The 22915-nt window shown below is 40.8% G+C and overlaps 2 protein-coding genes across 16 annotated transcripts in view; one reads left to right on the top strand and one right to left on the bottom strand.

The window, feature by feature from the left end:
* CFAP44 (cilia and flagella associated protein 44) overlaps positions 1-19069 on the top strand; it is a 43455-nt gene extending 24386 nt beyond the window's left edge. For 3 of the 7 annotated variants that reach the window (XM_013184254.3, XM_048057883.2, XM_048057886.2), the window contains exons 20-35: positions 1427-1482; positions 1918-2080; positions 2411-2541; positions 3479-3672; positions 4072-4237; positions 4875-5052; positions 7233-7736; positions 9129-9332; positions 9761-9953; positions 10950-11060; positions 12429-12559; positions 13699-13815; positions 14728-14929; positions 15637-15797; positions 17205-17339; positions 17910-19068. In XM_013184254.3, the coding sequence (XP_013039708.3) occupies positions 1427-1482; positions 1918-2080; positions 2411-2541; positions 3479-3672; positions 4072-4237; positions 4875-5052; positions 7233-7736; positions 9129-9332; positions 9761-9953; positions 10950-11060; positions 12429-12559; positions 13699-13815; positions 14728-14929; positions 15637-15797; positions 17205-17339; positions 17910-18188 (2925 nt within the window). In that variant the 3' untranslated portion in view covers positions 18189-19068. Of the gene's footprint in view, positions 1-1426; positions 1483-1917; positions 2081-2410; positions 2542-3478; positions 3673-4071; positions 4238-4874; positions 5053-7232; positions 7737-9128; positions 9333-9760; positions 9954-10949; positions 11084-12428; positions 12560-13698; positions 13818-14727; positions 14930-15636; positions 15798-17204; positions 17340-17909 lie in introns of those variants that run through there. The other 4 variants (XM_067003322.1, XM_048057887.2, XM_067003347.1 and 1 more) reach the window with 4 other exon arrangements.
* Positions 19070-19632: 563 nt separating this feature from the next.
* The window catches only part of BOC (BOC cell adhesion associated, oncogene regulated), a 46803-nt gene continuing 43520 nt past the window's right edge, over positions 19633-22915 (bottom strand). For all 9 annotated transcript variants that reach the window (XM_067003354.1, XM_067003353.1, XM_067003378.1 and 6 more), the window contains 4 exons: positions 22383-22606; positions 21708-21787; positions 20891-21084; positions 19633-20339 (listed from right to left, as the gene is read on the bottom strand). In XM_067003354.1, coding sequence (XP_066859455.1) covers positions 20155-20339; positions 20891-21084; positions 21708-21787; positions 22383-22606 — 683 coding nt within the window. In that variant the 3' untranslated portion in view covers positions 19633-20154. The remainder of the gene's footprint in view (positions 20340-20890; positions 21085-21707; positions 21788-22382; positions 22607-22915) is intronic.

Here is a 22915-nt window from a genome sequence, read left to right as displayed (position 1 = left end):
TACAGTTGTCCTGTAATCACAGTGCAGCTCTTTAACGTTAGTGTGTCTGAACAGTAGACACTGGAACTTGGTAACAGTTCTACTGATAATACACAAGAAGAGAGATGTTAGTTCCCCCACCGTAGCATGTTCGGACTTTATTGAACTATCCAAAATTACCTAACTAAAAAATCTCTTGAGTGCCTCAATGAAACCTATCTAACTTGAAAAAAGTAATGAGATCTGTTGAGTAAAGAAGTACTATCATGTGCAATTAAATTTGTATTGGTTATACATTTGGTGCAGTTAAAATTTTAAAGCATCAACATAAAACAAATGCATCTTTTAAATATTTTTAATATTAGTCAGTAGCTAGTTTTTGAAAGATGCATAGTGAGGGAGACAGAGGAAATTGGGATTTTAGTAATTTGGTTAAGTTATTCATGGCCAGTTGGAATTCTTTACCAGTATCGCAAGAATATATAACACTAGGAGTAGACTCCAAAGTATTTTCTTAAACTAAGTGAATGATGGAAACCTGTGGTATCAGAACCTCGCTAGCTCCTGTATTACAAGTAATAATTAATATACAATTATAAAGCATACATGCAGTTTTATCATTTTGAATATGTAAGTAGCTCTATATAAAGATCTTTACAGTTAATTGCTATTGTGCAGGCTAGCAATGCTGCTTAATGACCACCCTAATAGAGTTTTTTCCTTATCAAAGTAAATCTTCATTAAGTATCTATTCTAGTTTTAAGTCATGTGGAAGATTTTAAAAATTCCATCATCATTAAACTTAATGAGATTCCTAGAGAATCAAATACAAGTCCTCTGAAACTAATTGAGTTAAATTACAGATCAATTTAGTACCACTGTATTCACTGTAGGGTGATAGGCCCCCCTCTTGTCTTAGAGCATGATTTCCTAAGGAAATGGGGCTTGTATGACTGCAGTGTCCATCCATCTGTCATTCCTCACAGCTAATAATTGTGAACCCATTACACAGTCAGCAGAAGCAAACCAGATGAATTACACGTGTAACTTGGAATTAGCCCAGGATATGATGTCTCTTGTCAGCCTGGCAGTTAGAGGAGACGAGAATTCGATCTGTGGGGTGGAGAACCAAAGATGTTATGGGACAGAGTGAAGTTGGGACAAACAATGATTTAGGCATTAATGTTGATGAGGAGGATATAGAATTTCTGTTCTCTGTCCCCAAGAACTCAGCTTCATTTGTTCTTTTACATGTAAGCCAACTTAATTGTTTCTTGTTCTTGAAACATCAAAGGCTGGTATTTAAGACCAGTAGAGCAATATTGATCATGAAGGGTTCTTTTGTTTTTCTGAGAGGCAACAGAAGTTCTGTCTTAATGTTTGTAAAACCTTTGTTGTCTGTTGAAACTATTATTGCTTGTTTAAAGGCAAGACATTTTTATTCCAGAGTGGTCTTGAGATGGAGAAAGCTACTGAAGACATTGAGGATCCCAATGCCTACAAGTAAGAGATGCTTGGATAATGATGAAAGAGATATCCAACTGTTGACAGCTTTTTCTTCAGAGCACATACCTCCTTTTTCTTTTTAAGAGAAGGGAAGAGGTCATCACGCTGAATTTGGATTATTTCGTCATTACGCACAAAGTTTTGTCAGACTTTCCTTCCATTTCTTCTACTTTTCTGTGGAAGTAATTCAAATACGGTACCCCGAGACTTATTTAACTTGAGACTACAGGGACAACACAAGGTCAAGGTCAAAGTCCAATTATGTTAGGCCTGTATAAATATACAGCAAGGGACTTCTTCCTAAGTTACCTTCAGGGCCGCTGAGTTCACCGGAAGTTGAAGCCCATCAAGGAAATCTAGAAGGTTACATAAACTTTAATCTTTCCTCTATTCCATTGGGATAATACCATTTCCTTCTTCTTGCATTTTCAGCATTGAGGAAGTCAAGCAGAAAGAGGAGTATGAACGGATCATGAAGGAAGCTGAAGACAAAAAAAGCAAGAAAAGAGAGGAGTTAACTGCTCTGAGACAAGAGTTTCTTTTTCTGCTTCAGAAGAATCAGGAGTTGCCAAAGCACATGCAGCTGCACAGAGATGTATGTTTGTTTTTCATAAGTCATTTACCATAAGAGGTACCTTTTAAAAATGTTGCCGCCCTATGTGTTGGGGCCAAAGATGTCTAGTGCTATGGGTTAATGCACTTGACTGTATAATTTTCCAGGATTTCTAAATCATAGCTGATGATTTGTGCCATTTAAGAAGCATATGGGGGGGGGAGGAACGTGATTCTCTGTGGAGATCTGAATAGCTCCTGAAATAAATAATTGTGCCAATGTGCATGAGATGCTGGCATCAGGCCCAAAATATTTCTTAGCAAAACCTAGCAGCCAAGATAATGTGATGCTGGGTTTTCTGTGTTTTTACAGCAGTACGAGATGGATCATAGGATCTTTGAGGATCTGAATAGGCAGACAGCACAGAAAATCCAGTTAGTGGAAAAGGAACTAGCTTGGGAACATGAGAAAAACTTGATTGGACTGCAGAAACTGCGAAATTGGTAAGTACCTCTTTTCTTCTACCTCTCCCACTGACCTTGCATGGGGCTTATTATTTACTGATTTGTACCTACCACAAGGAAAAAAAAATATATTTTTTCCACTCATATAATAAATATTTATATTCTTCTGTTATGATTATGTCCTTATTTGATTTGAAACATACACAAGAGTATACATTGATTTTTGTGTGTGCTTCTTTTGAATTCTTGGTCAAAATTCAGATGTTCATATCAAGGAAATAGCTTAATTCAGATTTACTTCTTTAAGAAGAAAAGTGGTCTTTTTTTTTTCGTTGGGAGGAGAATAAGTTTGCTTGGATTTTGCCAGTAAATGTCAGTAAGAACCGGGAATTCTTACTGGAGCTTTGAAGCGCAACCTATGAAACAAACTCCTGTTTTTCAAGTATGCTGCATGTCTGTTAAATACTTCCATGTCATTCTTAACGCAATATTATCTATACAGTTTAAAGTTATGAAATTAACTTCCTCAAGAACACAAGTTAAAGCACAAAGTGCGTTTTTGGTTGCTCTTATAGCAAAAGATGAATTCATAAAAATAAATGCACAATAGAAATAATACACAATAACAAAAACCATTTAGTCACAGAGAGTGTATAACTGGAAAGGAGAATTGAACGAACATATTTTTAAGCAGCCCCTCATGGAAAATGAAAGATACTTTCATGTAGAACCTGGTATAAGTTTTGATATTGGGAGCAGTGTTACTATATTTATTCTTGAGCGTCTCTATTCCTAGATCAGATAAAAGTCAATAGATGGTGTCAGATTTCATCATGCTGTTATGTAGTTACTGTATTTGTTTGTAATGATTATATATGTAAAAAGTAAATTGCTTTACTCAGGTCCTTTTGGTGAAGGAAAAATGGTAGGTTGCACCTACTGACACCAGACAGTTTTGTCTAATTTGGCTCTACAGGTTTCGGTCCTCACTGGAATTTGACACTGTTATTGTTCATGCTATTCAAAGCAATCATCAGATTTCCACCTATAGACTTCTAGCACTCTCTGAGAAGTACTGCCAAGATAAGGAACATCCGTCTTGGAGGAAGACAGTACTTAAGCGGGCATGGAAAAAGATGGAAAAAAAGGAGACCGTCAGAGAGACAAAGCGTAAGCATAGGGCTAATGATGGGCTTTTACAGATTACCAGTAATATGCTTTTGTCTTTCATCTCAGTTTGTTTTCTTGAGTCCAGGCTAAAGAAATGATAATTCCTCCAGGTATGGGTAAAGAAATATAACTGTTATGTTTTTTAGTACCTACATACTTGTAACATATGTACATAGTTTTCCGCATTTAATGCAATGTCAGCAATCATCTGTCAAAACCGTGGGTAGAACTCGACTAAGAGCTGATTCAAAGAACCTGAATATGTTCAGAACGTCCACTAAAGTGAAACTATCCTGGTTAACACCAGCTTTACAAAAGATGTCTCGGGGGTTTCCAGTAGTTAAGATTGTACTGTGTTGCATGGTATTTACATCTTCACATGGTTATTTTTTGGTTCAGATGCTAGAATTTTTGAGGGGGAGGCTGAAAAGCTGAAGAAGTCAGAGGTCCGAAAGCCAACAGCACGTTTTATAGAAAGCAAACGTGAGCAAATCAGAAGAATTGCTGAGAAATCCAATGAGATGAAAGCTAAGATAATGAAGAGGAATGCGGAGTGGGAAAAACTGTGAGTCTTTAATTGGACTCTGTGCCCTTTTAGTTTTGCTGTTGTCTGAGGTCAAGCAATCCTATTTAGCTGTTATATGGCACTATCAAATCTCTGCCTAGTTTCTTATATTCCTAATGGGTGAAATTAAAATACATGAAGCTTTGTGTACCTCAGAGTCTCAAGAGACAATTAAAAGCTTTTATGTTTCCATGGTTCTTCTAAAACATTAAACAACTTGAATTTAGCTAAGCGGCTGCATCTTCATATAGGGATTAAGAGGGTATCTAAATCAATCATGATTTAGGGACACCTAAACCATCACAGTCAACCTCTTCAATTAACCCTACCAGCACCAGATGTACCAGATGCTGCAACAGTTGTGGGTTAAGTTAGTTACACATGAAGGCCATTACCTACTAGTGTGCTTTTTTGGGGGGGAGGGAGGGAAATGTCTGAAGTTTTCTTTCAAATGTGCAAGGATATCCTTTCCAAAGTAGTCACTGTTTTCTGAAAGAGGTATGTGATACTTTCTTGATCCTCCCAAGCCTTTCTGCATGCATCAGAAGGTATGAAGTGACCCTGTTTTGTACTGTATACTTTGTCCCCATTTGTATGCTTTCTGTCTTAAAGTTCATCTTTGCTTTGTACCTACCAGATACAAGAGCAAACCTAGTGATGATTATGAGAATCCCAAAGATGTTCAGGCCATTAAAGAAGCACGGGAAAATATGGGGTGTTATAAGCTGAAGACTGCCACTGATTACAGAGTCCCTCAGCACGAACATATGAACGCTGAAAAGAAGGTGATGCAGCTTGCATCCTTGGAAGTGTTGGTATGTAAACCGATTCACTGATGTAGATACTTCTGCCGTTTTGCAGGAGGAAGAATAGTTGATTAATTGCTGAAGACATTTTTTGAACGGAAATTGAAGTGGTTGTGGGAAGAGCCATTGAAGGACAGACTGTGTCAATTCAGATTTAGTTACAAAGGAGTCTTTCTCTTGTGGACTGCTAATGCTCCACCAAACTCAAAACTGAGTCAATCCAGGATAACTCTCAGATGGCTCTTTTTAACCAAAGTAGTTACATTTTCCAGTGTTTCAGCAGGAAGGTGCCTTTTAATTCTTTTTAAAAAAAAAAAAAGTCTTACCATCTAGTGACTGATGCTTTCCTTACCACACTGAGCTAATCCCTTCTATGAAATAGCTTTACAAAAACAGGGATATGAGCAAAGATAGGTCTTTTTAGCATAGCCTCTTCATATATGTGCTTCAGCAGTCACTGCTTCTGGGTACTAAATATTGGAGCCTTCCAGGAAACTAGATGTTCTGGAACTGCCTTCCTGCAACAGAACTCCTACAGCTATTACGTCTTTTAACCAGAAAGACCCAACAAGCTCAAATGTTGTGCAGTAACTTTGCTATTTCCTTGTGACTTCTGCCAGCGCCCTTCCCCACTCCCAGCTTCTATTTCTCATTTTATTTATCTGGAGTGTAAAAGAGTGATGATGAATTTCTTTAGAAAAAAGAACAATGAAGAAATGTATCCATTTAACCTGGAACTGTCAAGTTGCTTTTTGGTATGGAGGCTTTCCTACTGAGAGAGGAGCCTGTTCACTGCATGGTTTGTCATATTCTGTGGCCATGAATCTTCCATAGTCTTATCCTCTCAAACATATTGCCTAGTCTCAGGCTCCTTTTAGTCTGTATTGCTTTGGCAGTGAGGTCTCAGCATTACAGAAGCAATGCCACAATCTTAGGGAATTTGTTGGATTGCTTTAATCTCATGCTTGGGCTCCAGGACTAGATTGTGGTGCTGATGTTACTAGATACCCAGTGGTTAACCTGACTTGGTTGGACAAGCCAAAGCAAGCAAAAGGAATAGTTCTAGTTGTAAATCCCAGATTTATACAGATGAAGAATTCCAGTTACTTCAGATGCCTGATGTATAATATTGTTTTATTTCATAAAGATTAGAGAGGATTCTGCCAAGGTCTTTTCCAACTTAAATGATTCTATGAATCTATTTTTACATCTGATTTAAGTGTCACTTCTTGGATTAGTAGATCTTCATCTCAAGTAGGGGAAAAATATTCACCTAATGCCAAAATTTTCTGAGTTGACTTTGGCACTCCAGATTGCTAAAAGGCCTGGAGAGGATTTGTTTTGGACATCTAGTGGCTGTTTATCAAATCCAAAAGCATTTGAAAGGATGTTACTTTCTTGTCTTTAATATTGCTATCAACTGTACTTCAAAAATTCAGAACTTTGTTCCATTTCTAACTGTCTGCAGTGGTTGTGATTTCAGCTTCACCTTCACATATTTTATTGACGAGAATCACATCTGCGTTCCAGAACCTATGTTTTTGAAGGACTGCTTCAGTGTCTTTGGCATTTATATGAGATAACTGCTTTGTTTCAAGGACTGTCAAAGAAGTCTAGATCTCTGTACAGCTGTGCATTTGGTAATGCATACAGTAAAGGTCCTCTCAGGTGTAGTTCCTTTGCTCTTGGGATGGAAATTTTGCTTTACAAAATACTAAAAGAGATCTAATTTTCTCTTTGTTGGTATGTTAATTGTACAATATGCCTGAGAAGAGAGCCATGTATCAAAGCTGAGATGCTCTCTGTATTTAATGAGAGACAGCCCAAATGACTAATCCTCTAAAACCCACAGCTAATTATTAGTCTTTGTGAATTTCTTGACGTGAAATGTTGAAGCAGTGCAGAAAACAGACAATCAAGTCAGGAGAGAGAGGGGAAGCCTCATTTCCACTCTTTTACTATTTTCTTTTGAAGAAGAGTTAGAGAGGTGGTTCCACAGTTTTTAAAAATAGAGAGAGAAAGATAGCTGTTTAAAAACACTCGTGTGGAGGTGGTACAGAAAAGAAAGCTAGTATGGAAAGAAGGAAGGTCAGTATGACAAGCCTCTTCTCCATTACCTGTGTTGGGGAAGAGTGCATATTATGTAAGTATCACTGGGGAAATCCTACTAAAATCGTTTTTCTTTGCAGATTCATAAGAAGAAAGTGAATATGAACAAACAGATCATGTCCTTGCGGGATCTCAAGGTTTCTGTTATTGATGAAATCAAGTGTTTAGTGCAAGAATTGAAATCCATACAGGCAGCGTTAGATTTATCAGAACATCTCCCTCTTCCCCCGATTCCTCGGTTACACCCAGATGAGATTCCAGAAAAAAAATTTGAATATGACACTGACATCCTCCTTAAGTTCAAACAGGAGCAGGAGGCCAAGGCAAAGCTCCAGGAACCATTGGAAGGGTCTTCCTCATCTGGTGCACTTAGGCGTAGCTTTCTAAAGGCTTCTTCCCTTAAAGAGTCTGGCCCCATGACACAGCCTGCAAGAGAACACCCAATGAAAATAACATCATCTGTGGTCATAGAGCAGAAAAAGCTTTTTGAGATTGAGAAGGCAGAGCCAACTGAAATGGAACTGGAAATTTTAAAGAGGGAGAAGATAAAAAACCTGTATTTGCAGGATTCCTTGATTAAAAAGGTAGGAAATCAGAAGTTATTTTTTTCATACTGAACAATCTCACTCAATCAGAAATGAACCCCTTTCCTCCTGTCTCAGGACTGCAGCTACCCATGCCTTTCATAATTTCAGGAAAATGCTATCTAGTACAAATTTACAGGGTAAATCTATATAAACCTGTAACAGTGACCTCTGTGCTGACTATAATCAATTGAAAATCAGATTTCTAATTTGTTATTGATTGTTATGTGAAACTATGAGCTCAGTGGCCAAAAAAAAGGCAAATAACGTGTTAGATTTTTTTTCTCTTCATCACTTTTTGAGTCCAGGCAATAGATCTGATTCTTATTTTTTGCTATGATTCATGAAGTTCTCAGCTTTTAAGTAACATGACTAGTCCTGACACTGTGGTCTTAAAAATAATTTTAAACATACCAGGTTTAAGGTCATGGAAAAGCTTCTTTAAAAGGCATATCTACATGTATAAGGCATCCTTGGTCTGGAAAAAGGAGTACTGAAAGGAATGTACCAGAGGTGACAAAATTATGAATAGCATAAGAAAAGGAGAGTGGCAATCAGCTCTTAAAAGAAGGAGAGAGACCAAATGAAATGGTCAGGTGGAAAGCTTGTTGTTCCTATGCGACCAATAACTGAACTTTGGATGTGGAAGTAGCTACAATTTGATAAACTCTGGAAGAAAAAAATCCATTCAAGATGTTAAATGCAAACATAGTACTACAAGCTCAGGATGTCCATAAATCAGAGTTTAGGAGGGTACAGAGAGGAGCTTGCCAGAGGTGTATCACCATTCACTTGCATTCACTTGTTGGCTCCGTTTCATACCTTCTTTTCTCTAATATCTGTTGTTGGTCATTGACTCTTTGGTTTTATCTGACACAGATACCCTTGTGTTCATGTGTATAGAGGTTTTGAGAGAATATCCAAATGCTGCTATGACCATCACATATGTATATGGCCATGTTGGCAGCTGCTAGTACTGATTTAACTGTAAATGTCTAAGGGAAGAGCTGTCAGGTATTCTGAGAGAAGTGTGTCAAGGCAGAAGACAGTAATTATTGCTATGTCTGGGTTGTTACATGGACTCCTTAAGTGTACTACAGACTACTGTAAAACATTCTCTGAAGAGTAAAATACTTTTTGGGTGGAGTGGGATGCAACGAAACATCCCTGTGAAGCCCGGGTGATTTTTGTGTTATTGTGCTGAGAATATAGAAACAATTGGAGTTAACTTTGTCTTTTTAAGTGCTTCAGTAATCATTAGTGGATAGCATGAGCAAGTTGTTGACTTGACAGAAAGAATTTTTCCCTTCTGCTCCTTTCTCTTGCTTTACATGTTTAACTCTACTCCAAATACTCTCCTTATTCCTCATTTGCAGTTCTCTTTTACTCCAGATCAATTCACTAGTGATCAACTTTGATGCTGAACTTCGTGTCCTGCGGCACAAGAAACTGCAGCTGGATGTGCAGATGAAGTATGCTGACCTGCGCTACATCACTTGGTATGAAGAGCTGCTTATCCTGAAGGATGTTGAGAAAACTGAGAATGTTCTCCAGGGGCATGTTAACACCCTCCGCAGTGAGCAGGAGGCCATGCAGGTATGTAGGCCATGTGTCTCTGGACTTAAAAATACTGCTGATGAGTGGCCTGAAAAGAAAGTAAGGCATCAAATAAATGGTGGCTTCTCTTTGCTTCCTTTTAGCACTGATCTAATATCTAGTGCTAAATTTGGAAAAGCAAGAAACTCTTGGTGATCAGCCTAGGATGGTTGCTTTTAACTTCCAATAGTTAATCTTTTCACAGTCAAAGTAGTTGTATTTTTATAGTTTCTTCATGATGTGGAGTCAATGACAAATCATATACTTTAACTTAAGAACATACTTCTAGGTTTTGCTTGACTGGAGCAGGAATTCAAAGAGAGAAAGTCAAGTTTTGCATTTCCAGATCTTCACTGATACGTCTTACCTACATAAAAGTTCAAAGGTTGTGTGCCTGTTGACTAAAGAATATTTTTTTGTTTGTTTAGTCAAAATTGAACAGCTACCTTGCACAGATGGAGGATAGAAAGTCTGAGATTGTAAAGCTTCGGGAATGTAAGAAAGCTCTTTATGCCAGCTTCCAAGCATCCCTTGGAGAAAACAACAAGTTTGCCCATTTTCTGACCAAGGTTCTGAAGAAGAAAATGAAGTGCACGGAAAAAAAAGTAGAAAGAGAAGCAGGTTGGAGATACTTTTCTCATTTTTTGGGTTTGTTGCACATACTTCTGTGCAGTAAAGTAAATGTCTCTCAGTCTAGCTGGATCCCTGGATACATGCAATACTGAACTTGGTTCAAAAAAATAAATAGATTAGACCTACCTGGGTTTTGTTTCTGTACCTCCCCATGTTCTATGGAAGCCAACATGAATGATAACAACAGTGTAATTCAGCCTCTAACATGATTATATTTGGTCTGATCACAGCTCCTACAACGTACTTCCTGTATGTCAATATTGAGGATTGATAATTGGTATGAAGAAGAGGCAAAGCTTTAAATAGCTGCTTCCTGTGCTGTGCCAATGGGAGCTATGGATAAGTGATTAGTCTGCCACATTGGTGACATTCTCCTTTAATCTGTCCATTGACTAATGAGAGATCATAGACCTAATCTGCAATCATCTATTAGTCACACGACTAAACACATTGTGAAAGGATTTCATTTATCTTAGTGACTAGGTTTTAATTGTTAAGGCTAGGCAGTCTTACTGAGCTAAAACACTTGCACCCTCTCGTTGACTTGGCTTTTGATTTCCACTGGGACATGATTAGCAAAAAGTGCAATCAACAGTGATGCTTTTGTGACAGTTTTGTGCTTCTGTGTATTTTGCTTGGTTGTTTAATCTCTATAGTAGAGTGGTAAACCTACGAGTTTTAAATTCCAAATTCTTTACACACATAAAGAGAGGAAAAATTGAAGAAAATCTCAAAAAATGTGCCTGTGTTCATGCATTTGGCACTACTCTCTCCCCCACTTTTTTGATCTCTCTCTCCCCCACTTTTTTTTTTTCCTTTCTGTTAAATTATCAAATTAATGCAATAGGCAAAGGGTGCCTGGAGCCACATATTATCAGGGTGCTTTTTTGTTGATTATTGTGTTCACCAGCACATTCACATAATGCACAGCTAGTGAATTTGAGGGGTGTTCTGCAAGTCAGCAGTACTGTCCTTTTCTTCCAGATGAGAAAGATGGGAGTGAATGGGAGAGTGATGAAGAGTCCAGCTTGGGGAGCGATGAAGAAGATTCTAGATCTGAAGATGAAGTCTTTGATGTCTCCGTTTGTCCAAAGAGTACTAAGATAGCATTTCGTTGGGTTGAGTACTAGTTGAGCTTTAGGGACAGTATTGTATTTTTAAAAGGGATTTTTCATTATTCACCTCACATTAATGCCATTAAGGGACAGAATGTGTGCGGTCCTCCTGAGTGCAGCATTTGTCCCCAGGAAATCTCAGTGAAGATAATGAAACCGCTGACAGTATAGGGTACAGTAATTAAAAAGTTTGGAAAAATAAAACTTCTCTAAGTGCTAAAAATTAATTATTTTATGTAAAGAACCATTCAGCATTTCATGGCTGTTTTCTGGAGAGAAAAGGCTCCTCACAGAAGCGGAGCTGGAGTGAGGCTGCAGCTGCTCTCTGGAAACCTGCCGCCAGGCCTAGCTGGGTCCCTGTTCAGGGAAGCTCTGGGGGGACACTACAATAATGTTAAATTAAGCTCTTTGTTACCACCTCGTGGATTTATGCAGTAATTGCATGTTTCTAGGCTTCCCTCCTTATCTGAAAAGGTAGGAGCTTTGCAAAATCCTCTGCATTCATTAATTCAGTCATTCATTCAGCAAAAGCAAGCAACCTCTTCTTTTCTTTTGTAGGAGTTTAACTATTTTTTTTTAAGATCTTTGAGTGAGATATCAGTGACCATTTAACAACACTGCTTTTTTTTTTTCTGCTAGAATTTACCAATAAATTACCTTTTTTTTTTTTTTTCACATTGGATTTTAGCATCATTTTCATAAATTGAATTTTTTCTTAACTCCTTGTCCATCTCCTTTTTCAGTGAAATGTTGGGAAGAAATGTGGAGCATTTTTACTTTTTATTGAAAAAATCCAAATTACTGATTTAATGGGGAAATGACATGTTGCATTAACCTCTTCGTATGCAGTCTTTAAGTGTAATTTGCTTTGCCTATTTTTTTTTTTTAATGTGAATTGATTTCTGTTGGTAATGCTGAATTAATTAGTATGACTGAATTTGCTGCACCAGGTAGAAATTCACAGATAAACAACTACATGTTCACGTAACTAAAGATTGTAATGGAACGTGTATTAATTACTGGGACTGAATTAGTTACAAAGGCTAACTTTTGAGCACTTGGCTTTAATATGCATTTAGTCTTATTTGATGCATTTAGTCTTACTTCTGGAAACAAACTGTCTTGACTGAATATAAAGAAAAAAGATCCATCCAAGACATCTACCCCCTCATGGAGGAACTTGGCCCATAGGGTTTAAGTTCTGACAAAGCTCTAAGGGACCAAGAGCATGGTCTTACTATGGGGAATGTTGGGCAACATGCACATTAGGAGAAGTTACTAGCTCAAGCTTGTAACTACTGTACAGTCGTAATGAAACTAAGCTATCCTCTGACCCTTTCCTTCTCAGACTGTGATAAGGCGCTCTTCCAAAACACCATCCAGCTCCGGGAGAAGCGGGTAGACATTCAGGAAGCTTTAACAAAGGAGAAGAGAGTTGCTGCTAACCTCAGAAAGGAATATAATGTCTTGGTCAAAAAGGTATGGTACTGTTGTCTTCTCAGAAAGCATCAGCTGGCTCCAGTACAATGAAAATGTTGTGCTATTGATTTTGGCTAAGATTTAAAATGGAAATCATAACCTTTTATGTGGCCTCAGTTCGGGTAGAGATAACCATGCTAGCACACAGGCAGGAGGCAGCTCACCATGGGTCACCCATCCTCCTGGAAAGAGTAAATCAAGGTGGTCTGACCTTAGCTGTTAGGGGGCTGGATCCAGGTTTTAGGTCCAGTTTCTTCCCAACTGTCTAACCATTGTGCAGCAGCAGAAACCAGACTCTGGTTCAGATGCAATGCCCGGTGCAATTTGGCCCATCCTGTGTGCATGTGTATGGGGTTGGAGAATATAAAGAGTCGCCCTAACACAAATGCACGCTAAAATAAACCATAAAAATGCTATCCTTCCATCTGTTTCTTTTGCTTTTAGTTATTTTCTTCTGCTCTTTGTCATAGTAATTATTGAATAAACTCACTTGGTGCAAGTTTTCCTTTTAGCTTTTTTGAGCTCCTGCATTCATCAAGACATTTGATTTATATTAATTCAAAAATATCTCAATTTAAAGGGTTTTCTGGGATAGAGAGAGAGTTCTGCCAAAATACCATTATGCAAGGCTTGCTTTTATTGTGTCTCAAAAATGTCCCAGCAAATATGCTTAACTTACAACGTTTTTTGTTTAGTTTTTAAAGGCTTTCCTAAGTGCCAGCTGCCACATATTCACCCTGGGGTCTGACATTTGAGTTTGAATTGTTTCTTTCTCATGCAGAATCAATAAGCATTTCCAGGCATAAAACAATAAAAAAATATCTTGCAGACTCTGTTAATCTAGAAGTGTATTGGACACTAAACAAAGCAACTGGCTCTTGATACATATGGGGCCTCTCAAGTAAGGAGATATATATGTGTACATGTGTACAAAAGTATTCAGCATAGAATTTTGTTTAAATACAGAAATAAGCCTCATGTTAAGCTGTGAAACTCATCTATTATACTACATGGGAAAAAAAGAGGATTTTTTTCCATGCTTCTTTTCCTTCAGATCAAGGACTCTAACACAGATCCTTGCTGTCTTGTGTATTTGAATACTATAAGATTTTGTCTGTCCACAATTTGCCTTTCTGCAGGCAAAAGCAATAGAAGCCAGTCTGAACACAGCAGAGAGGGAACTGGACACCTTTCAGTGGGAAAAGCAGCAGAAATTTAATGAGTTATATGTAGTTGTGCCTTTGAAACTTCATCAGGTAATTCAAGATTTTGTGTTTTTATTACTCTTACTTTTGGCAGGTGCAGAATGGCCTGTGTACATCTAAACAGTAGTGTTATTCGTTTTTTGGGCCTTTACTTCCTAATTTACTACAGTCTCCTTGGAGTGACAGTGCCATTAATTGAACTTCATACTGCTATTTCCTCTAGGTTTGTTTTCCTTCATATAAGGACAGCTAGGGGCAGCACGTTGCTGAAACGTGTGCAGCCTTCAAGTGTTTTATAGGTTTGGCATGGAATATTTCTTCAGGTCTATGTCTGCCAATATTCTACTGAAAACAAAAACAACAACAAACTACTGAAAGTAATGGGAGTTTTTCCCAATTCAAGAATGCCAAACTGTAGGCAAATTGTATTCATCTGTGCAGCTGTTATCCCAGGGATGATTAGTAGAAAATGAAGATGAAAACTCAAGACAATACTGTTATTTCCTCTGGGCTGAATCTTGTCCTCAGAGAGAAAACATAGGCTTCTGCCTCTTGTGACTCATACACCTCTGAAGCAAACTCAGCTCTCTCCATTTGTTCTCCCTACCTGCATTAAAATGTTGGTAAGAAAGACAGAAGAGTTCCAGGCCCAGCTATGCAATTCTGCAGGTCCCAGCTCATTCAGAAGCACAGAGACACTCAACAGGGAGTCCCCTACTCTACTTTATTTTCAGTGCTATAGAAAGGAAAACAGCTTTGTATACAGGGAGTCATCACAGCTCCAAGTAGCCTTTTAGCTTCTGAGTGGTAGTAATTCCCTGGCCCAAAACATGAGAACTGTGCCCACGCTATTACGTCATTCATTAGTTTTCAAACTCTTATACATTTTTTGTCCAGAGTGATCTTCGGTGCCCTTAACAAGTCAAATTAGCCTTGCTTATGGATAACTTCTGTTTCTGACAGGTGGAGTACTTCGTTAATGGGGAGATACCCAGTGACCTTTCCCAAGCTCTGGTATTTACCAACCAGTCCTTAGAGTATCTGCAGAAGAGAATTGTGGACCTACGTAATGAAAAGATAATGCAGAGAGAGATGTATAAGAAGGCACAGCAGCAACATAAGCAACTTATCCAGGACAAAAAGGAGATGGAGATAAATATTCGCCGTGAGTAACAGACTCCAAACAACACAGCCTTTATTGTTCATTTTGTTCCCTCTCTGGGTGTGGGTAACTCAGCAGATGTCTGTCTTTACTCTCACCCAAATGTCACAGCTGGTTACTGCAGAAAATAAACCAGAGTGGATTGAGTGGACTGTTCTGATGAAGTATTGGTAGTTCTGCACTGCAGAGTCATTAGGCTATGTTAAATAATTTGGGCACTTAGTAAAAGGAGAGCTGACTGAGGTGAGATGCTGGGAATCAGGACACACAATTGCTATTTCTGGCTCTAAACAGGAACTGCTAGAAAAAAGTTCTTTCTGCAAAGCCACATAAGCTTTTTATGCAATTTCCTCCGTGTAATGTAAGAATGATAAAATCTCTATTCAAAACATTTACAAACATAAAACGGAGGACCAGACCCAGAGATGTCCTGGTGTCTACTACCACTGAACCCCCTTCTGCCAACCCACTGAAGCATTTTATAGTCCGTGGTGTGGAGGTGGCTCACTAGGACTGGCTAAGAGCGTGGCTTCTTGACAACACAGGTGTGGTCACGGGCAATAACCAATGGCACTATTCAGTTGTGATTTCTGTGTGGCTTTGAGTGAATTATTTATTCTAGAGCATATACCACTGAGCTCAGACAGAAAGCTGGAGGTAAATTCTTATTAAACAATGAAAAGCAGTTCTACCATTTGTGCCTCTTTTAGGACTGGAAGAGGAATGCAATCAGCTGATGATGCTGAAGTTTGGCCGGATGGTTGATTTTGAAGCAGTTCAAGCACACTCTGTTAACATATGCTTGGAAGAGCTGGAAGTAGAAATAATGCAGAAAGAATATGAGCACTCCCAGGAACTCAAAGAGTGGGAGGTAAGGAGCAGGAATATGAGGGGGGCATATATATATGACTGTGATGTTCTATTAAGGCTTCATTTGCTGGGGCTGAATAGCTACACTAACATTTTTTGTGAACGTATTCGTGTTTTGTTTTTCTTTTTCTCCTGTCACCAAGTTGACCAGAATGTCCGATTTCCATGTCCCATCATGACTCCTACCTCTGCTCCAGTTGCTGCTGCACATCCTATTTTCTTGTGGAGGTAGTTGACACACTTAAAAAAAATAAAAAATAAAAAAATCTTTCCTCCAATGCATCCTTCTGCTTCAGTTCTTCCGGAGTGCTTTCCATTCGGTACCTACTGCCTCCTCCCACTGCATTTGGTGACAAACTATTTGAGTGCAGGGCAGTGCTGGCTTATGTCTGGGACACTAGACTGTGCAGTATGAAAAGTGCTTTTCCCTGTCTGGGAGGCCTAAGGCGCAGCTACTGTGGTACAAACAGGCAACACTCTTATGCTGTCCTTACAGAGTGCTGTCATTGTCTGTCTTTTTAAAAACATGGAGAGAGAAAAAACAGAAAATGAGATGATCTCAAGAGATCCAGAAAATATCTCTATGAGCAAGTAGCATGTCTTGTTTAAATTGCTTGACTGAGATCTTCCCCCACCCCTCCTGAGCAGTAAAGCATCATCACCTTTATCCTTTATATATATATATATATACACGTAATAGGTTTCATGGTTTCTACTTTTTTTCTGTTCATGTAAATTGCTAACATGTTTTGAGGTTAGCCTTGATGTGGCATATACACTGCTCCTTAGGGAAGTTAGTCTGGTGTCATTCAACACAGCACACATCTAGATGTGTTTCAAGGCTTTTATAATGAACTCCAGAAGGGCACAAGTTGGTTTGTAATGAACTGTCCTGTCTGTTCCTTGCGTGTTTGTACAGCATGACACGTTTTCAGGAAGACAGACTGTTCAGATTTCCAGCAGCTCCTTGCTCTCCTGATTGTCTTGTGTTTGTAGCTATGCAAAGAACCCGCTCCTCCTCCTGGACTTGGGTACGAGATCCAGATTTCAAAGTGGAAATCCATAGCCCCAGACTTCTCTGTCTTTTATGCTGGTTTGTGGCAGGTGTAGGAGCCAGCTTAATACCTTACACGCGTATGGCGTAGTACGTACCTAACAGTTTTCTCTTTCCTATGCTCTTGACTAACTGCTTTAAACTAAATGCCTAGTTATTTGCAATAATGGAAAACAACAGCAACAACAACAAAAAAGAACACATTGCACTGAAGGTATTGTGGGATCACATGGTGTATGTAGGATCAGTTTGTTGTTTACCTCTTTCCGTGACATGTTCTGCTTAGCACTTGTTCCCTGTTTCACACTGTTTATCCTTTCTCATCCTAGTTTAATTTTTTTTTAATCTTTCTAGAAAAGAACCTTAGACCTGCAGCAGAAGCTAATGATGCTGACAAAGGAAAATACCAGAAAGCTGCAGCAGCTGAACCGCTTCTGCCTTGAAAAGCAGCAACTTGAAACTACGCTGGATTCACTAAAGAATGATCTAGTAAGTCTTATAGCTACTGTGGTAGCTGAAACACAGTAAGGTACTGCTACATGCAGGTTTGGGGCTGTTCAAAAGTGGAAAAGAGTTCATCCAGCCCTCACCATCTCCCTGGTCAAGCATCCTGCTCTGCAGTTAGCAGTCCAGGGTAATATTTCCTAGCAGCACAGGCTGAATGGCTGCTCTGGGTCTTTTAGAAGGGGAGATAGATGAGCTGATCCTGAAGTAGGCCATATTTTAAATTCTCTGGTAATTTCTTAGATGCTTTCTAATATCAGAACAAACTAATCTTATTTCTAATTAGAAAATGTCTTGCAGGAAGTCAAAATTATTCCTTTGATGCATGTAAACAGCCAAATGAGTTAAGGTATATTCTTTGAGACCAAAGTATTATGGAATAAGACAGACTGAGCCTAAGCTGACAGTCCCTCAATCTGACTTGGGAGGCGTTTGGACTGTGGCGTAGTCATGAAGCTGTCCTGTGCCTTGGAAAGCCTCACTTTCCCAAAGGAAATACATTTCCACTGTTAATTCTTGCATGTTTTATGGGAGCTGTTTTTTCTCTCCTTACAGGGAGCAGAATTTCAGGGCCCCCGAACTGCAGACATCAAAGAGAAGGCCAGGATGGAGTCACTGCTGAAACACAGGGCTCATGACATTGCCCTCCTAAGGGAAGAGATCAGTCTTCTCAGCAGAAAAGATGGTTGCATAAGAGAACAACTCAGTCTCCTAACCGGAAAAGATGGGTGCCTCTTTCTACAGCCTTCATCACCACAGGACTCTGAGACACTCTCTGAACCCTTCCCCGTTCTTACACCATGCACGGTAACTAACAGTCCCAGCGTCCCTTAAAAATGGATGTAGTTAACTGCAGCAGTAGTAATACCTAGAAGTGCGAAATGTATTGTTTTGGCTAAGCAGGGGGTTAGTTTTAAAGGGTTTTCTCTGTCAAAATATGACTATAGTGGCAAATACAGAATTAAAATGGGCAAATGCAACCAGTAAATGCTGTCATCAGTCCATTGCAGAGCTCTGCACTAGACAGATGATCTGTGTATGTGTATTGCATGTGCAGCTGCGTATGCCTGTTCGTAGGTCTCAGCACAAAAAGGGGTTTGGAAGGCTGGGTATGAGAAAGTTTTGTCCATCTGAAACTATCTTTGGTACCTGTGTTCTCAAAACTGGTAAAGGAGGTCTGTCTTGGGGGTGCACCTTGTTACCTGTTGAACATCCTAGCAGCAACAGCAGTTTTGTGGAGATGGGGAGTGCTGTGTGGTTGGAGAAGGCAAGGGGACCTTTTTCCTCAGGGCCTACAGCGCTCAGATGGGTCTGGCGCCAATCGGAGACTTGCCTGCTCTACAGAAGTGGGAAACTCGCTGAAGTGCAGGATGTCGGATTTACTTGGCACAAGGAGGCTGTAGCAACAGATGAGCAGTGAAGTAGCCTGTAATTCCACTGACTTGCAGCAGTAGACCAGACTGAGAGCAGAGCCAGGCTTTGTCTGTTTTCAGGTTATATTCCTTTTTTTTTTTTTTCCTCTGGCACTTGGGATGCTGACAGTGAGTGACCATTTATAGCACTTACCTTGTCTTACCATGGTTCCTTCAACCCCAAAGTGGAGGGATTTTTTTTTTTTTAAATGTTCTTCCATTGCAAAGTTTCTAACAATGCACAAGGAAGTTTGGAAGTTGTTGCTCTTTTTAAATTAAACAGCTTGAACAACCTGCAGCTGCTCTTGCTCCTCCTCACCACTCCCTCCCTAGTCATTACTCCTCTGTGAGGTATACCTTCAGGCAGGATCCAACCGTATCCTTGCCAGGCACAAGAACTGCCCCTGCTGGCCTCAGCACGACCAAATGAGTGGTATTTGTGCTGGCAGCCTTTTCAGTGGGTCCCTATGAAGGTGCTGTGCATCTTGTTTCCTCAGGGGGAAAAAAAGAAAACAGCCTTGTCCCCAAACCTAGATGCTGGAAGCTTTTGAAGCAACAAAACCCCAGGATGTTGGGGGGTCAGGGATTTGGGTGTCCACCCCAAATTTTATGCAGCTATCCTTGGAGATGAATGAAAATTTCCTCTAGCTCTGCTCCTCCTAGCGGTCTCATGTCACTTAACTGGCACAGGTAGTGGCAGTCCCTCTTCTCCCAGGTTCAGCATTGAGAAGGGTCACTTGGGCGGCCTACTGGAAACTCTAGCTGCAGGAAGATGTCACCTTTCCCCAGGTATCCTGTTTGCTATTTCTGGAAGGAAAAAAAAAAGTGTAGGTTCATTTTGTGGGAGGATTTAGTGTACAGTCAGCCCCAGAAAAGACTTAAGCCTTTATTTTAGGTGTTAAAGCGTGGGTTTGTCTTTACAGATACGCGGCTGCAGCTGGCATCTATGTGAAGGGTTGTTTAAGTTGATTAGGCAGAGTGCATAACTCCAGTCCGCCCGCAGGAGCATGTTCCTGGGACATGCCTTCCTGTGGGCGAGGAGAAAAGACCTTCTTGGTAGCGTTATCTTGTGCGAAGCCCTCACTGCATGAGGGTGCTAGATCTTGGTGGTGGCAGCTCTGTTTGGACCCATGTCTTGCAATGTCTCGTGCTGCTGTCTCAGTCTTGTGCTCTGACCAACAGCCCAGTGCCACGGATAGCTTGCGGCCTTGTTCCTTCAGCCCTCCCGTTGCCTTGCTGAGGATAACTTCTGTCTCCATAGCATTATAAAAGGCACATATACATCTATATACAAGTGCATAAATATATAAATAGGGGTGGTATACAAAAATAAATACCCATTCTCTTTTTCTCTTTAGAATAAGTCTTTGCAAAAGGCAGCTTGGTCCCTAACTGGTAGGAGAATGAGTCTCTAAGGTCCTCAGTGGTGGCGAGCTGCTGTTCAGATGTCCTGGTAGGTCCTGACTCAAGGATGTGATGACTGGATTCTGGGGATGGAGGTCTCCTCTGGACTGGCAGCAGTCTAGCCTTTCTACCTCTTCAACTGGCACTAGGCCTAGGCAGCAAGGGCTTCCTGAAAGGCAGAGGAGCAAGAGACCGTTAAAATGCATACAGAAATGAGAGGTGCTGTGGTAGCTTTCTTCTCAGCAGTCCATTTTATGAGGATAGGTATTCTGATAAAAGACAAATTCTAAAATTCCCAGTTACATGGGAGTTTGATCCATGCTACAGGAGGGGTGGATCAATGGATCACATCCTAGGGGGATGGATTCGTTTAAGTCCTCAGGGACCTTGGTGCTTGCCTGGTGGTCTGGAAGACGTGAGATGAAGGACTAAGGGACAGTACCTCTGCTGCAACTGCAGGTAGGTGTGTGCCCTTCCAGCAGCATACAGTTTCATGTTCTCAGAGAATTGAGAAATCTGTCCTGTAAGACTGTCCCAGGCAATTTACAGTCCCCAACTGCTAGCGTGGCCTTTTTAAGCTGCTCTACACGTTATTAAGTCTTTGCACCACAGAAATGAGCATGAACAAAGCCATCAGAAAGGCTCTCTGGTAAGAATTCCCTTCAAAATCAGCCCAAAACAACAAGATGAAGCAAGCACTGAGTTTTCCAGACCACTGACCTTGGTGGAACAGTGGATCCCGTCGAGCATCCAAACTAGGGCCTCCAACTTTGCTGCCCATCACTGGATGATGCAGGCCAATGAAGTGCTCTTGAAGGTGAGGACAGTCATCTTGTGGCTGGAGAAGTTGGTGAGTGGAGTCATCTGGGAGGCTGTAGAGGAAAGAGCTGTCTTCTGGTCTGGAACTGGGCAATCTGGGGAGGCAGACGAAGAAAAAAGTTTAGCACTATGCACAGATGTTTCCTCCTTGAAAGAGATGATCTATGTAGCAATTAGCTGCATCAATGGAATGACATAAAACGTTCCTAAATGAGGGGAAATTGGGATATACTTGTGGGACAAGAATGAGGTGATGGGAACTGGTATCCACCATTCAAAACTTTGTGAGTGCCACAGCAGCTGGGAGGAGTAATCCCTCCCAGGGAGCAGTGGAATAATGACTTGAAGTGTCAACAGCAAGACAGAGCGCCTGCAACTAGCCAGATTCTGGGCAGCTGTTTATCAGCATCCAGCCACAGATGCTGGTTTCTCTCTTTGTACTCTTTAGTCTCCTGCTTAGAAGCAGGAGGAGGAAATGGGAGGATAAGGGACAGTAGGTCTTATCTCTAAAATGCAATTACCCCTCGCTCAAACCATAGGAATGAGCTGTGTGAAAAGGACTTAGATGAAAAAGGCTGAATGCTGGAGCACAGTTTTGTTTCCCAAATGAACTGTGACAGAGAATAGAGCAACCTGAGGGCTAACTTTTGTGAGCAGGTGTTTTCTGGCAGGCCCCACTGGATCGTTCCATCCTCCCCCTCCGTAAGCCAGGACTAACCTGGAGGGTTGGTAGTCTCGCTGGGCACTCCCGTTTTGCAGCACTCGTGCCTGCAGCAAGGCGTTGGTCTCCTCGTGTGACTGGAATGAGAGAGAGAAGGATCTTAGAAATGCCACAAAGCAGCATTAAGAAGTAGGTGCTGATCTCCATCAGAACCAGAACCATGGGGCAGAACGGCGAAGCTCTTGCTTAGTAGGTAGAGAAAGCTGAAACTGTTTCTTCTGCCATAGCAGATAGAGGAGAACTGAGCTGAAAAACTCACTTCATGCTTACTACTGAATTACTGGCTCATGATAACCAATGTACAGTCTCAGTTGTGGCACTGCCTTGGTTTATGTTACTATTTACACACAGAATCCTCAACGTTGCCAGTCCCTGTAAGATTTGCTTAGGAGAAACAGGAACCATTTCCATTAAGTGGGCTTTTTGCCCACTGCCTCTTCCATACTTAAGAGCCACTGCCCCAGGAAACCACCTCATCACGAGTGAATTGGAGACCTTCCTGCTCTTCCCATGTCTCATGCAACTCCACTGCCCTGGGGAAACCTCATGTAAGGAGGAGACAGTCTGGGCACTTTTGCATGCTGCAAGGGGTGTCAGGCATGTCTGCAGAAGCCCTCCCACTGCAGCTGTGGCCTCCAGCTCACGTCAAATCAACTGCAGATGTGGACATACCTGCTGCACGTCTGGACTGTAGTCTCGGGGCTTGGTGCTTGCATAGCCCACTCCTGCAGAGGGGCAGATGCCATTCAGATGTGCCCCATTGGTGTAGGGCTGCCCGTTAACGTAGGGGTGTCCGTTGGCACGAGGAGCAGAGATGGCCCTCAGGGGCACCATGGTGTACTGGCAGGATGATACCAGCAGCCCAGCTCCTGGGAAGCCCATATCGATGGTTTGCTCTGCAGAGGGAAGAAAAAGGAAATCTGAGACCAAAAGCAGAGGTAAAGCTGAGCTTCTTGAAGTGAGCTGCTGGGTGGGACAGTATTAGGCAGTCCTGTCAGGCAGCTATTTGGCACTCAAAGCACCCTTGGGGACAAAAAGCGGAAAGAAGCCCACCACAAAAGTAAAGGCAGTGCTGCTTGCCACCTCTTCTAGTCCCAGGGTTCCTTCTCAACAAGGTAAACGGGACAAGGGACAGACCAGTAGCTTTTGTCTTCACAGGGGACTTCCACAGGACATTTTTATCCTGTCCTCTGCCCACCCTTATC

Source organism: Anser cygnoides, chromosome 1 (assembly GCF_040182565.1).
Source record: "Anser cygnoides isolate HZ-2024a breed goose chromosome 1, Taihu_goose_T2T_genome, whole genome shotgun sequence".
Taxonomy (NCBI): domain Eukaryota; kingdom Metazoa; phylum Chordata; class Aves; order Anseriformes; family Anatidae; genus Anser; species Anser cygnoides.
The sequence above is the reverse complement of the archived record's forward strand: the minus strand, read 5'-3'. Positions and strand labels throughout refer to the sequence as shown.